The sequence below is a fragment of the Coregonus clupeaformis genome, chromosome 17 (genome assembly GCF_020615455.1).
Source record: "Coregonus clupeaformis isolate EN_2021a chromosome 17, ASM2061545v1, whole genome shotgun sequence".
Lineage (NCBI taxonomy): Eukaryota > Metazoa > Chordata > Actinopteri > Salmoniformes > Salmonidae > Coregonus > Coregonus clupeaformis.
In genome coordinates this window covers 40,594,536-40,609,374 of record NC_059208.1, presented here as the reverse complement: position 1 = coordinate 40,609,374, position 14,839 = coordinate 40,594,536, and the positions used below count along the sequence as shown (strand labels likewise).

Here is a 14,839-nt window from a genome sequence, read left to right as displayed (position 1 = left end):
CAATTCAAAATCTACATTTCAATAAAATAAAAATACAATTATTATCTTATGTAACATATCTTTATTCTTCAAATAATTACATCACACACACAACAGCATAGGGCATTTTCTATTTCTCAGACTAGGCATACAGCATTTTCCTCAAATTCCCAACTCCAACAAAGCAATCACATTCAGCCACTGGCTGCCACAGACCGATCGCCTCATTAATAATGCAATGAAATCATGAGTTAAACAGCTTTTGTGTTTCGTGGGTGTCAAAGGAAGCAGTGTGGTATAGTAAGCAACTCAAATCTAATCCATTCAAATGAAAACATTATGCTGATCTACTTTTGTTGTGTCAAAATGTCTACATCGTCACATTATTGCTATGCATTCAGAGCTTGGATGAGAAAGAATGTGAGTGATCTCCCACTGCAGGTGATATTGGAGTCATTCCAGTTTTGCTGAGACAAGTTGTAATATTACAACAAACCACTAGGTGGCACAGTGTCCAGATATATTTGAGATAAAAGCACTTTGATGCTTTTTCACAGGGTTACCAGTGAGTGATATTAAATGTATTCATTTACCAAATGAAAACTTACTCACTTCTTTCAGCCTCCACTCTTTGTGGTACAATAAGTGTAACAACTGAGTATCCATCACCACTTCCTTTTGACCCATATCTGTCCCACCCCTCCTTTTTCTCAGGAGATGAAATTTGTTTGTGGGATGATGCTGTCGACTTTATGGTCTGCAGGGTTAGCGGACGCCTCGTAGTTGCAGATGGTTACTTCATGTCTGTGAGCCTGGGAGGAAGAAAGCAAAACAGATGAGACTGAGGTGAGGTGTTTTGCCATTTAACAAATGGACAAGACAGAACAGTCAAAGTAAAGCCTGATACATAAGTGAAACATAATTCTGCAAATCAATAGAGCGATAAGAAACAAAGAAAAAGAATTCAGCCTCAGAAAATGTACTGAGGTGGGTCTCATTTGTTCTCACCTGGGAGTACTCCCCTCTCAGCCCAATGTAGTAGACCCGTGTGGACTCTGTCCCAAAGTTCCGTGATATGTGAATGGACAAGTGATTAACGTTGGAGAAACGGGCAATCCTGGAAAGAATGGTAATTTAGGGATGATTAGTTTAGTGGGTTTTAGGTTAGGTGGGTACTTAGGCATATTTCACCGAAATTGTATTTTTTTTCAAGTGTTTTGTTTTCTTGTCTCTGAAATAGTCTATGGGTGAGCAGTGACCACAAACCCCACTGTTTTCTGGGAAAACAATAGTACTTTTAGTGTGTGTGTGTGTGAGAGAGAGTTCTGTTGCTCTTACTTAGTTGGGTATTCCAGCTGAGCCAGTGGATCTCTATTGAGACGGAAGGCTTGCTCAGGTTCTCTGCCTGTGTCATCAAAGGACATGTGGGGTATGTTCTTGTACCTACACGGACAATGCAACACCACACAGTGACAAACAGTTAGTTCTCAAAACCACACATGCTGACAATAAATAGATCCAGTTCCATGCTGATGTAGCAGGAACTAGCTAATTGTCACTAGCTGTCTTGTCTCACTGTGTGAAGTGTGAGTCAAATGTCACTCACAGAGCAATAAGTTAGCTACTTGCTCTTTCAGTTTGCACAGTTGGATCAGAGCTGGGGGTCTATTCACCATGAACCAAACGAAAGCAAACCGAAGCAAACGGAACAAAACGGAGAGGGACCTACCTGAATCTGTCCAATAGAAACTTGTTGCAAGACATTTTCCGTTGTGACCCGTTTTGCACTAATGAATACACCCCTGGTTGAGTTGTGAGTAATAAGCATCATATCAAATCTCAGAGCGAGTTGATACATGCTACACTGGCGCAATGCAATCCCACAGTCAGGACCCAAGGTGTTTCTGAAAGGCAGAAACAGTACTCACTCACAGTCTCATTTCAGCAGGATGCGATTCATCGTCTTCACCGGCTATGATTATCCCTTTCAGCTTGACACTTCCGGTGAACCTGAGAAAAATATGATTTGTGAAAGAATGCATAAACACAATATGATGAAACAAGTCTGAAGTTAAAATTACAGGATAAGAAAGGGTGAAAAGGGGGTTAAAGGGTGGGATTTTCTTACGGGATGTTGAACAGGAGCTCTTCATCAGCATCACTCTCAACAAACTACAGAGGATAGAGACCGTTTCAAGAGAATTCATGGTAGAGAAAAAGTTGATCACATAACAGTTATGAGAAATTGGCTTTCACTAATGGAAGAGGTCGTCCAGATCAGCTCTAAGGATAGGTTCACTGACACTAAATGTTCCACCACCTGTGTACATATTTCGTTTAGTGTACAAAACAAGTCAACATGGGTTTTTATTATTACAAGGAAATGTGTACCATATCATCCAGTCTGGCCTTTACTGACAAGTGCAGTATCGCTCCATACAAAATTTGTCTAGCCAATTACGCGATACATTTTTGCAATGTTTGATATACCGAAGAGCCAAAATGGCAGCTGTCACAACTGAGTTTAATAATTTCAGACGAGAATTCAGGGCTTCTACACCCTCAAAAATTGTTACATTCAGATGACGTACTATACACTCAAGGAGTCGATAACATTACCTTCTCCCTGTCTGTCCGTTGATCCCATGGTTTAAACACGAGTTTCCCATCGCCTTCTCTTGTTTCGTTGAGACATTGCAGTTTCTCGATGTCAATGCGCTGATACAGTGCATACTCCAGGCCTCGTTCCGCTGGCTCGTGCTCGTCTTCACAGCAGCGATGGCTGTGCCCACCATGACCATGGCCGTGACCAGACATCGCAATGCTAAATATCGCACTTTAGAGAAAAGTAAGTCCAAGCTACAGGCTGTCTGACTAGCTAAGTTACTTGTTTCAGACTGACCTGGCTGTTTTCACTTTTCCACAACATTCTGGAGAGGAAACGTTTCAAAATCACATGTACGTTAATAGCCAATCAAGATGGACGTACAGATGCAGAACATCAACGTGCTCTCTGATTGGCCTGGCCAAAACCAATGAACAAGCACACGGTTTCCACTAGCTATTTGGTTAATAGATTTTACACCAACAAAATAAGGTTAGCAGTGTGGTTAAGGTTAGGTTTAAAAATAACATTTTAAGATTAGAAATTGTAGAAATGGGCGGGGTTTGTCACGACCCAAGCACACGAACCTGTAAAACCCATAACTGATCTTAGATCCGTGTCTAGTGGAAGGTTACTCACATTTGTTCTGCACCCAACATCCATTGCATATTTATTTCAGTAGTCATTATTACAGTGAGTGATACAATGTTACAATATAAAGTTGAACAATTAGGTATTCTCTATGTTCTCAATAGTGTAGGGCATACAGAATGTACCCTACTACATACAGCAACTTATTCAGTGCACTATGGCCAGGTTCCATTGCTAGATTTGAGCAGTGTTTTTCTCTTTCATTTCAACATCAACACATTAGACTGAAGAAAATAGACTATGAACATATTTGAGGGCAAAACGTCAATTTTATTGAAAATGTCCATATAACATTTATTAAAATCTATTAAAATTACTATTTGATCCACTTCCATTTGGATCCAGGTTCAGGGGGAGCCAGGGGTCCCAGAGTTGAAAATAAATACATAAGATTGAAGCTGCAGGGTCCTACCACTTGCTCTCTCCTCTTTCTCCCTTTTTGTGTTTTCCTCTTTCAGCACTCAGTTCATTCCTCACTCATCACAGTGAACCAGATAAAAGTAGGGATGCACATGTGGTTCAACACTGAACACAGTAGGAAAACAAGGTGTGGATGCACTGGAATATTATGTGTCTACTCAATTGTATTTAAAAACATGCTGCCTGTAACAGCATTGTCATTTGATGTCTTAACTTATGCGTAGCATAATAAAGCATAGTTCTGTCTGTGTCAGAGTCCCTCTGTAGTGTATGAAGTTGTAACAAATGACTTGTTTTGCCTTTGACATTTTATTTTGTCTGCATGTGTGTGTTTGCCAGGGTCTAGCTGGGAACATTTAAAAATGGAGGACATAATTGTGTGTGTATTTAAGAAACGCTAAAATAATGGAGAAAATCTGTGTGTTTGTATATGTGTGTGCCTGTGTGCACATGTCTGGTGGGCGTTTGTAGATCTCCCATAATTCATTGAATTAAAAAGATCTTAGCTCCTACAATCTCTTCCTCTCCTCTCAATCACTCCATACATTTATCTCTCTCTAGCTCTATCGGCGGGAGAATCTGTTCTTGAAAGCTTTGATAGTTTTGGCCATCATGGGGGCGATTTCTGCAAGACAAACAGATGTGACATTTTAACAGCAGAAAAGTTAACCACGCAGACATGTCCTCTCAGAGATGAAAGTCAACACGTTTTAAATCAGGAAAGTACTTTTGTTTTACATGCATGTTGAGTCTAATATAAATACCTTAACCTATTTTCTTACACACGATACTCACTTTTGACCTGTGGTTTGTTGTCTCTGGCACTGGGCCCACCCCCACCGCTGGGGCCTGAGGAGCAAGAGGTCTCAGGGGGACTGTCATGAGAGGAGGAGTAGCTGGGCTCAGCCGAGTGAGAGCTATACGACAAGGCTGGCCTTATTCTGAAAAGAAAAAACAGGAAGGTCAATCCAATCAGTGTACAGAAAAATACAAAACAGTAGATTTTCATTATAGTGTGTTTTCAAATCCGGGGGGCATTATAAGCTCCATCTCGGAATACTCGGAAAACAAGTAAGTGATGCGATCAACATTTCAAGAACATTTCTATGTGCTCTTCTTTACTCATGTAGCCTAGCTGCTATATCTTCAGATTGAACAACTGTCACGCTTTATTTTCCTGTCTAGCTTTCACAATGTCTCGCTGCAAGTTCGGAATGGCCAGAAAACGTCAGAATGTCTGTCTCTCTTCCATTTCATCCTCCAGTGTGTTGAACCTTTATAATATCTTATGACTGTTCATTCCTCAAACAAGACATATTTGGGTCAAATTTGGGACACAAATATGATGTAGTGCATATTTTCTTAAGTTAGCAATCAGCCAAGCATTTCTGTGTATATGAAAATGTAAGTGCCAATATAACAAAGTGTTTGATGGTGGTGGGGAAATTCCGGAATGTTTGTATGCGCTCTTCTCTTCTAGCCTCCATCCTCACCCTGCTGTCGGATTGAACACACTGGAAAATCTGTGGCTTCGGTCTCTTGCCCTTCCTGTTTAACATACAGTCCTCTGGCTACTCTGGCATCCCTGAAGCTGTGTGTCCTTCAGGGGGTTACGGCATTTTAATTAAATGCACGTTAGGAATCGTAACCCCTCTGTGTGAACTTGGTTAACCTTTATAATTCCCCATGATGACATTGCAACAATTCACATAGAATCATAACGGAATCACAACTTGTAGATTAAAATATGATGTAGTGGACCTTTGAGAATAAGTTTGAGAGTCTGAATTACTTGTTAGCATATAAAGTTACCATTCAGCCAGTCATGTCTTCGTATATGGATATGTAAGTAGGAAAAAATAAACATGGAAGTGCCAACATGAAGAGTGTTCCCTACTATGCAGTGTGTGATAGTGATTGTGGTATGCACATTAGTGTCCACATACTTGATCGGAGCTGCAGCTACGGTGGAGCTGGCAGTGGAGGTGCTTGTGGTGCCAAACTTCTCCTGTCGCCGGCGGACATCACGCGGAGGTTTGGCGACGGAGTTGACAAATGCCATTTTAACCTCTCGACCTGCCAGGAAAATACACAAACATATAAACACATGCCCACTCAAAATAAACACCTTCTGTACACTTTCATTGATGATAACAATAACTCCTAGTAATAATTACTGTTTAGTAGGATTCCGGTCATAGATAGGACATAGAGAAAGCACCTTTGGGCTTGTTGGCATGGGCCGAGCTGATGTTCTGGGTGAGCTTGCGCAGGCGCTCCTCCCGCTCGTCGTACTTCCGCAGGTACATCTCCCGCCACGACTCGTACTCCTGGGGCGTCTCACGCTTGAAGTCCCGCTGGCAGTGGCGCTGCCAAAGCTCATCAGAGTCCTCCATAAAACACTGAGAGGAAAGAATTAGGGTTAAAATGATCAACTACATGAAATATATCCTACAATTTAGTAGCGAGAGTAAACACAATTCATTGTTCAAAGCATAACAGTTAGGAGTCAAGTTTTTGTTTGTACACTTCACCTAGGGTCTTCCTGGTATACAGTATGACTTGGCAGAGCATGAGAACTTGTGTACTACATGCTCACTGACCATCTCGTACTGGGTGAGGGTTTGTGCATTCATGTGTGAGACGCTACTTTGATTGTGTGTGTGTGTGTGTGTGTGTGTGTGTTACCTGATTGCACTGCTCAATTCTGTAAAGTTGTTCAGGGGTGCATCGCTCTAGTACTGGTTCCAGAATCTTAAATGGCACGCCTCCCACCTCATCAATTGCTGGACAAACATACAGTAAGCATCTCATTATACAGTGACTCACACAATCAGCAGGGTGTTAAGTATCTCTCAGATAAAGAATGACAGTGTGGACAAAGCATGGACAGAGCTGTGGTTAGAATACATTTCCTGGACCTAGACAAATATAAGTCTTCGAGGAGTGTTCCATGCGGGTGTAATGTTAAAGAGGAAGTCACGTGTTGTTCTTATTTTTGGTTAAATTATTTTAAGACTGTGTGCAAGTGGATCTAAGTGGGCCAGCAGCCATAAGAATCCACACGACAATTAAGTTGGTGGTGTTTGAACAATTGCCCATTATAAATGGGTTAAGTGATCCATGTCTTTGCCTTCTCTCTTTTGGGAGATGTTAGGTGTACTACATTAACATATAATTTACACTTGACTAAATTAACTACATATGTGATAACAGAAATTGAAATAAAACCTAAGCATTATGATAACGGCGCCATTACATGGCATTCACAGTGTCACTAGGAGACAACACTCACAGTCAATGTTGTTTTGAAGCACCCTGATGCACTGCTCGTACAGACTCATCATCTTGGGCAGGTAGGACGTCTTTGAACCTGAGTACACTGTCATTTTAGAGTTAAAGCGTCTCCCAGTGAAGACGGTGTCCTCCTCGGCGTCATTTGACACAGGACCTGCAGGAAAGAGGGCAAAAGTTAAACATGAGAAATTACCGACAATCAGAACTAACTGTATTAGGCCTAGAGAGTAACGCATATCTTAATACAAATGTACCCAAATTACAAGTCCAGACAAGTCCAACACATACAAACTGTACTTCCGATATCCACGCTAGCATACTACATAGAATGAATCAATGTATTGGCAATGCATTCTCAGTTGTACACAAGTATGGATATTGGAACATACCCACACACAGACATTCACAGTGTGAAGGAATAATAATAAGTACCTTTGCGCCGCTGAGGGGACAATGGTGTGAGATCAATGGAAGGCAGAGGTCTGTAGTAAGGTTGGATGGCCGGCAGAGGGATTTCAGGAAGTGTGGACACAACCTCGACCACCTGGGGTAAAAGAAAGAGTACATTAAAGAGAAAGTTCAGTCAAGAACCTGAGAACAAGGACTCTCATAATATGAGAACATCAGGGTCAGGGTAACTGGTTAATAAAAGCATATCGTAAGGACTTACTGTACAGCCCCCAAAAATATGACAGCAAATTTAACATTCTCCAATTGAACATACGCATCTTGTGAGAGGAAAAGTTCAGTGAAGGTCTTCTTACCTTGCTGCGTTTCTCAGGCACCGGAGTCGTTGCTGTCGAGGTCGGGGCTGGACCCGCCCTCTTGCTGCGGCTCCCGTTGGCCTTGCTGGGTTTGGACTCCTTGGAGGAGGAAGGAGCAGCAGGCGAGGGCTGGACAGGCGGACGAGGAGGTGTGTGGTGGTGGGAGGAGGGCCGACTGCTGCTGCTGCCGGGCTTCTTCTTCTTCTTAGTGGGCGTAGGGGCGTCATATGTGAGGAAGGATTCAAACGACATGGTGGGGGTATCAAATGCCTCTTCCGCCTGCTCCTCAGGTGCCTGGACTAATACAGGGGAGTCCCTCGGCTCACGTGACCTCCCTAGAGAGTAAGGAGAACAAGGAGGGAATAATGTTAATGGGATGTCGTTTTTTAAAGAGAGAAGTGGGTGAGAGACAACCCACATCTTTCAGGATCAGGTTAATGGGAAAATGGTTCTCATTTTTATTTAACCTTTATTTAACCAGGTAAGCCAGTTGAGAACAAGTTCTCATTTACAACTGCGACCTGGCCAAGATAAAGCAAAGCAGTGCGATAAAAACAACAGGGTTACATATGGGGTAAAACAAAACAAAGTCAAAAATACCACAGAAAATATATATACAGTGTGTGCAAATGTAGCAAGTTATGGAGGTAAGGCAATAAATAGGCCATAATGCAAAATAATTACAATTAGTATTAACACTGGAATGATAGATGTGCAAGAGATGATGTGCAAATAGATATACTGGGGTGCAAATGAGCAAAATAAATAACAATATGGGGATGAGGTAGTTGGGTGGGCTAATTTCAGATGGGCTGTGTACAGGTGCAGTGATCGGTAAGGTGCTCTGACAACTGATGCTAAAAGTTAGTAAGGGAGATAAGAGTCTCCAGCTTCAGAGATTTTTGCAGTTCGTTCCAGTCATTGGCAGCAGAAAACTGGAAGGAATGGCGGCCAAAGGAGGTGTTGGCTTTGGGGATGACCAGTGAGATATACCTGCTGGAGCGCATACTACGGGTGGGTGTTGCTATGTTGACCAATGAGCTAAGATAAGACGGGGATTTGCCTAGCAGTGATTTATAGATGGCCTGGAGCCAGTAGGTTTGGCGACGAATATGTAGTGAGGACCAGCCAACAAGAGCGTACAGGTCACAGTGGTGGGTAGTATATGGGGCTTTGGTGACAAAACGGATGGCACTGTGATAGACTACATCCAATATGCTGAGTAGAGTGTTGGAGGCTATTTTGTAAATGACATCGCCGAAGTCAAGGATCGGTAGGATAGTCAGTTTTACGAGGGCATGTTTGGCAGCATGAGTGATGGAGGCTTTTTTGTGAAATAGGAAGCCGATTCTAGATTTAACTTTGGATTGGAGATTCTTAATGTGAGTCTGGAAGGAGAGTTTACAGTCTAACCAGACACCTAGGTATTTGTAGTTGTCCACATACCCTAGGTCAGACCCGTCGAGAGTAGTGATTCTAGTCGGGTGGGCGGGTGCCAGCAGTGTTCGATTGAAGAGCATGCATTTAGTTTTACTAGTGTTTAAGAGCAGTTGGAGGCTACGGAAGGAGTGTTGTATGGCATTGAAGCTCGTTTGGAGGTTTGTTAACACAGTGTCCAATGAAGGGCCAGATGTATACAAAATGGTGTTGTCTGCGTAGAGGTGGATCTGAGAGTCACCAGCAGCAAGAGCGAAATCATTGATATACACGGAGAAAAGAGTCGGCCCAAGAATTAGGTCCAGACAACAGGCCCTCCGATTTGACACATTGAACTCTATCTGAAAAGTAGTTGGTGAACCAGGCGAGGCAGTCATTTGAGAAACCAAGGCTATTTAGTCTGCCAATAAGAATGCGGTGGTTGACAGAGTCAAAAGCCTTGGCCAGGTCGATGAAGATGGCTGCACAGTACTGTCTATTATCGATCGCGGTTATAATATCGTTTAGGACCTTGAGCGTGGCTGAGGTGCACCCATGACCAGCTCAGATTGGTTTTAACCGACATGGTTAAATAAATATAATACATGACTGGAAAACCATCTATTAACAAGCCAACAGCCCAACAGTGACTCAAAGCTTGAAAGAGGCATCTATGGAATAGGGTGTCATTTGAGAACCAGCCTCTCTGTAAATGTCACAATGACACAGAAGTCACAGTGAAATTCTCTCAGCAAACTCACTCGGCAGCACACTCACCATCACTTCCCCCTCTCTTGTCCTTCTTGCTCTCGTGCGGGGTGGAGTGCCGACTGTGCTTGGAGGCCTTGCCAATGTGATGCGGTTCCCTCTCCGCGCTGCACTTCTTCCCTTCGCCACTGCCGCCGCTACCACCACCACCGCCCGCCTGGGCATGACGTCGCCGCCTATCCTCGTCCCAGTCGCCGTGGGAACCGCGATCCTCCCTGCCAGGCTCTTTGTGTGGTTTGGCGTGTCGGACCTCTTTGCGAGGGAGGCTGGGCGCGGGCTCTGGCTCTTCCTCCATGGGGCTCTCGTAGCCCTCAGACTGGTATCCCCCTCGCTGGCCGCTGTGGCCGAGCTGTGGGGGGCTGTAGTGGTGCTGAGGGGGGGAGGGGGAGTAGTTGGTGTGGTAGCCTCTTTCCTCCTCCTCCTCCTCCTCTACATGAGGCTCCTCCGGGGATAGTTCCCGGACACGTTTGTGGCTTACGTCCGTTCCCTCGGATCTGCGAGGGTGCGCATGTGTCCGTAAGTCCTTGGCGTTACCGGGTCTGTGAGGAAGAAGAAAAACAAAGCTACACTTCAGTAGAATTTAGATGACAATACGCTGAGAAAAAGACGAAGAAGACAAATCAGAAGAAGTCCCCCAATCCCTCAGTAATAGCGTACCTTTCAGCAGACGGGGTGGGAACCAGTTTCTTCCACTTGGCCACAAGGCTCTTCGCAAGATCTCCAGCAAGATCATGTTTCCGGAACGAATTCACAGTTTTTTCTACTCCAGTTTCCTGCACCGGCGAGAACAAAATATAAGCATGACATAGATAGTAGGCGGGTGTCCTCATTATCAGTACATTATGTTTTGACACTGGTGTCGTGTGGGTCATGTTTGGAGAGCAACATGGTTTGTATAGATTCAGGCGCTCTAATGGTTAAGTGAGCATGCCAGTACACTTAGTAATGCACATAAAAACAGGCCACATTAGCATTATTGCCCATCATAAAAGGAAGTGAGCATGTTCTGAAGGTTGCTTGACAATATTGAACAGCACATCAACTCCTATAAAGCAGCTGGCTAGGAGAATGTTGCAAAACCAGAGCCTGTATTTGGATTCCTCTTCTAAAAGAACACTGTGAGGAACTATAGTGCAATGCAACCAATGTGTGCAGTCTTGAAGACTACAGAGATACTATCACATTTGCATTTATGAAAGAAGAATCATGACATGAGCATACAGTGAGGGAAAAAAGTATTTGATCCCCTGCTGATTTTGTACGTTTGCCCACTGACAAAGAAATGATCAGTCTAATTTTAATGGTAGGTGTATTTGAACAGTGAGAGACAGAAAAACAACAACAAAATCCAGAAAAACGCAGGTCAAAAATGTTATAAATTTATTTGCATTTTAATGAGGGAAATAAGTATTTGACCCCTCTCAATCAGAAAGATTTCTGGCTCCCAGGTGTCTTTTAAACAGGTAACGAGCTGAGATTAGGAGCATACTCTTAAAGGGAGTGCTCCTAATCTCAGCTTGTTACCTGTATAAAAGACACCTGTCCACAGAAGCAATCAATCAGATTCCAAACTCTCCACCATGGCCAAGACCAAAGAGCTCTCCAAGAATGTCAGGGACAAGATTGTAGACCTATACAAGGCTGGAATGGGCTACAAGACCATCGCCAAGTAGCTTGGTGAGAAGGTGACAACAGTTGGTGCGATTATTCGCAAATGGAAGAAACACAAAAGAACTGTCAATCTCCCTCGGCCTGGGGCTCCATGCAAGATCTCACCTCTTGGAGGTGCAATGATCATGAGAACGGTGAGGAATCAGCCCAGAACTACACGGGAGGATCTTGTCAATGATCTCAAGGCAGCTGGGACCATAGTCACCAAGAAAACAATGGGTAACACACTCCGCCATGAAGGACTGAAATCCTGCAGCGCCCGCAAGATCCCCCTGCTCAAGAAAGCACATATACAGGCCCGTCTGAAGTTTGCCAATGAACATCTGAATGATTCAGAGCAGAACTGGGTGAAAGTGTTGTGGTCAGATGAGACCAAATCGAGCTCTTTGGCATCAACTCAACTCCCCGTGTTTGGAGGAGGAGGAATGCTCCCTATGACCCCAAGAACACCATCCCCACCGTCAAACATGGAGGTGGAAACATTATGCTTTGGGGGTGTTTTTCTGCTAAGGGGACAGGACAACTTCACAGCATCAAAGGGACAATGGACGGGGCCATGTACCGTCAAATCTTGGGTGAGAACCTCCTTCCCTCAGCCAGGGCATTGAAAATGGGTCGTGGATGGGTATTCCAGCATGGCAATAACCCAAAACACACGACCAAGGCAACAAAGGAGTGGCTCAAGAAGAAGCACATTAAGGTCCTGGAGTGGCCTAGCCAGTCTCCAGACCTTAATCCCATAGAAAATCTGTGGAGGGAGCTGAAGGTTCGAGTTGCCAAACGTCAGCCTCGAAACCTTAATGACTTGGAGAAGATCTGCAAAGAGGAGTGGGACAAAATCCCTCCTGAGATGTGTGCAAACCTGGTGGCCAACTACAAGAAACATCTGACCTCTGTGATTGCCAACAAGGGTTTTGCCACCAAGGACTAAGTCATGTTTTGCAGAGGGGTCAAATACTTATTTCCCTCATTAAAATGCAAATCAATTTATAACATTTTTGACCTGCGTTTTTCTGGATTTTGTTGTTGTTATTCTGTCTCTCACTGTTCAAATTAACCTACCATTAAAATTATAGACTGATCATGTCTTTGTCAGTGGGCAAACGTACAAAATCAGCAGGGGATCAAATACTTTTTCCCCTCACTGTACATTGTTTCAAAATCTTACCACAAGGATATCCACAGTCATAGGCAGCTCCCCCAGCCTTTTGAGGGTCTTCAGGAGCTAGATAGTGCAAATACACAAGAATTACAGAGCGCTCACTACATCCTCTGTACTGATCAACCTAGCTAGCCTGATTCTGAGAAGAACAGAACAGTCTGCACACTAGCAAAGTGCACACAAAGCTTGTTAAAGGTAACGTTCAGGTTAATTCAAGGCTGCTGATCATTGAATTAATGAAATATAAAGAGATAACAATATTTACAAAATCAAAGCATTGAAAACAAGAGTCTACTGTGTGAAAGTGTGCGCTATATGTATAAAGGTGTAGGCCAACTGGTAATTTGACTTTGTAGGCTATGTCAAACTGTGTAGTACTTTCAGACTGTGCTTGATTCAGAATTTAACTACACAAATTTGCCCAAATTGCACACCGTCATGGTGTCATCAAGATTTGTCCATTGTCGTGGACTATGTGAGGGGGTTGTGGGGGTAGGCTAGCTACACATATCCGGAGAGGGGGTTGTGTTTACTAAAGTTGATCAGCTGACAAACATCCACCACAACATGGCAATGTGTGCAGGGATTTATATGTTCAATGAGACACAATTAAGATACGGCCGATATCACAATAAGGCACTATGACCGAATGTATTGTTGTTGCCCTTAAACTTGTACTGATCCATTGAATAATGTGCAACAATCTAACAACTAGGCCCGTGCTGCTGTTGCGGTCACTCGATCGTGGAGTTTATACAATCGCTGTGGGGTCATGTCTAGAAGGGATGCAGTTTTTGTCAAATTAACGTCAAAAGTTGAAATGTTTTGCATTTAAGCTAACCCATTTTCCTTGCCATAGCCTAATTCGCCTAACCTGCTACGTTAATTCTAACCTGCTGCGTACATTCTCCTAACCTGCTACGAAAAGTGAAATCTTGACGTTAATTTGACAAAAGCTGGATCCCTTCTAGCCAGGACCTCGCTTCGTTTTCGCTTGTTGTGGTTGTTTCAACACTAGCTAACTGGCTACATTATTGGCACTTTATTAGCAGTGACAGGCTCCATTTCATAAAGTACAGGTCTGCGGAATTGGCAGGTAGCTCGAGGACTAGGTTAAACTTAACATGAACTCTGGTTAAGAAACCCAGTTAGTAGGCTAAGCTACATATCGTGACGTGATCTTAGAAAAAGCACTAGCTAGCTACATTCGCGAAACTACTGTTACCTCCCACGCGACAATATTTGAAAATTTATAGAGGGCGCAAGTCATCCGCTACAACCTTGCTGTTCCATTCTGGCCCTTTCGATTATTACCTTGCGAGGCTCTAGGTTCTCGGAGAGCCGAGACTGAAGTCTCTCCACCGCTTCCAACAGCTCCTCCGCCATGTTTACTGCTGGTGCTCTGTGCCCGGAAGCTGCTTCATTACAGAAGAAATGGGTCAGCGCAGTCCTATCCACAGCTTTAGTCAGCATGCAGTTGACATGGAGATTGGCGGAACTACGTAATAAAACAGCTGACAAAGGATAAACCAGACACCTTTTTGAGGATTAAAGGTCCAATGCAGCCGTTTTTATCTCAATATCAAATCATTTCTGGCTAACAATTATGTACCTTACTGTGATTGTTTTCAGTTCAAATGGACAAAAATATCTTCTTAGCAAACAGGAATTTCTCAAGCAAGAATTTGCTAGGACTGTCTGGGAGTGTCCTGAGTGGGGAGGGGAAAAATTATAACTAGCTGTTATTGGTCTAACTCTTTCTTATAGGTCTATTAACTAATTTACAGCATAGTCTTTTCAAATAGCTCTTACACTAAAAGGGCATTATCATAATTTTCACAATGAAACTGTATTTTTCCAACCTCATAGTGTGGAAATATATAATAAGCACAGGAAAATCACATTTTTACTGCACTGGGCCTTTAATATTATTTGTGCCATCATAATGATATTGGTGATAATGTACTGATATGGCCCTATAGAAATGTTACATCTTACAGTTTTTATAAAAACACACTTTTACCATCATTGGTTATTACCCTTACAATACTGGAATGTATATGTTAATGTGTTCATAATCAATCAAATTATATTGTTGTCAGTGTC

At 43.1% G+C, this 14,839-nt stretch overlaps 2 protein-coding genes across 2 annotated transcripts; both read right to left on the bottom strand.

Annotated features, from left to right (window-relative positions):
* Nucleotides 1-41: 41 nt before the first annotated feature.
* Nucleotides 42-2,936, bottom strand: pithd1 (PITH (C-terminal proteasome-interacting domain of thioredoxin-like) domain containing 1). Its single transcript, XM_041901891.1, has 6 exons — nucleotides 2,599-2,936; nucleotides 2,108-2,151; nucleotides 1,912-1,989; nucleotides 1,318-1,422; nucleotides 988-1,096; nucleotides 42-791 (listed from the first exon to the last, which is right to left on the bottom strand). Exons 1-6 carry the CDS (start codon nucleotides 2,794-2,796, stop codon nucleotides 690-692), a joined length of 636 nt encoding a protein of 211 aa, XP_041757825.1. The 5' UTR covers nucleotides 2,797-2,936; the 3' UTR covers nucleotides 42-689.
* Nucleotides 2,937-3,484: 548 nt separating this feature from the next.
* On the bottom strand, nucleotides 3,485-14,201 carry LOC121586395 (elongin-A). The gene is made up of 12 exons (XM_041903040.2): nucleotides 14,048-14,201; nucleotides 12,740-12,796; nucleotides 10,558-10,673; nucleotides 9,910-10,439; nucleotides 7,717-8,051; nucleotides 7,385-7,496; nucleotides 6,951-7,106; nucleotides 6,344-6,441; nucleotides 5,877-6,057; nucleotides 5,602-5,731; nucleotides 4,451-4,596; nucleotides 3,485-4,280 (listed from the first exon to the last, which is right to left on the bottom strand). Exons 1-12 carry the CDS (start codon nucleotides 14,117-14,119, stop codon nucleotides 4,219-4,221), a joined length of 1,995 nt encoding a protein of 664 aa, XP_041758974.2. The 5' UTR covers nucleotides 14,120-14,201; the 3' UTR covers nucleotides 3,485-4,218.
* Nucleotides 14,202-14,839: the final 638 nt, after the last annotated feature.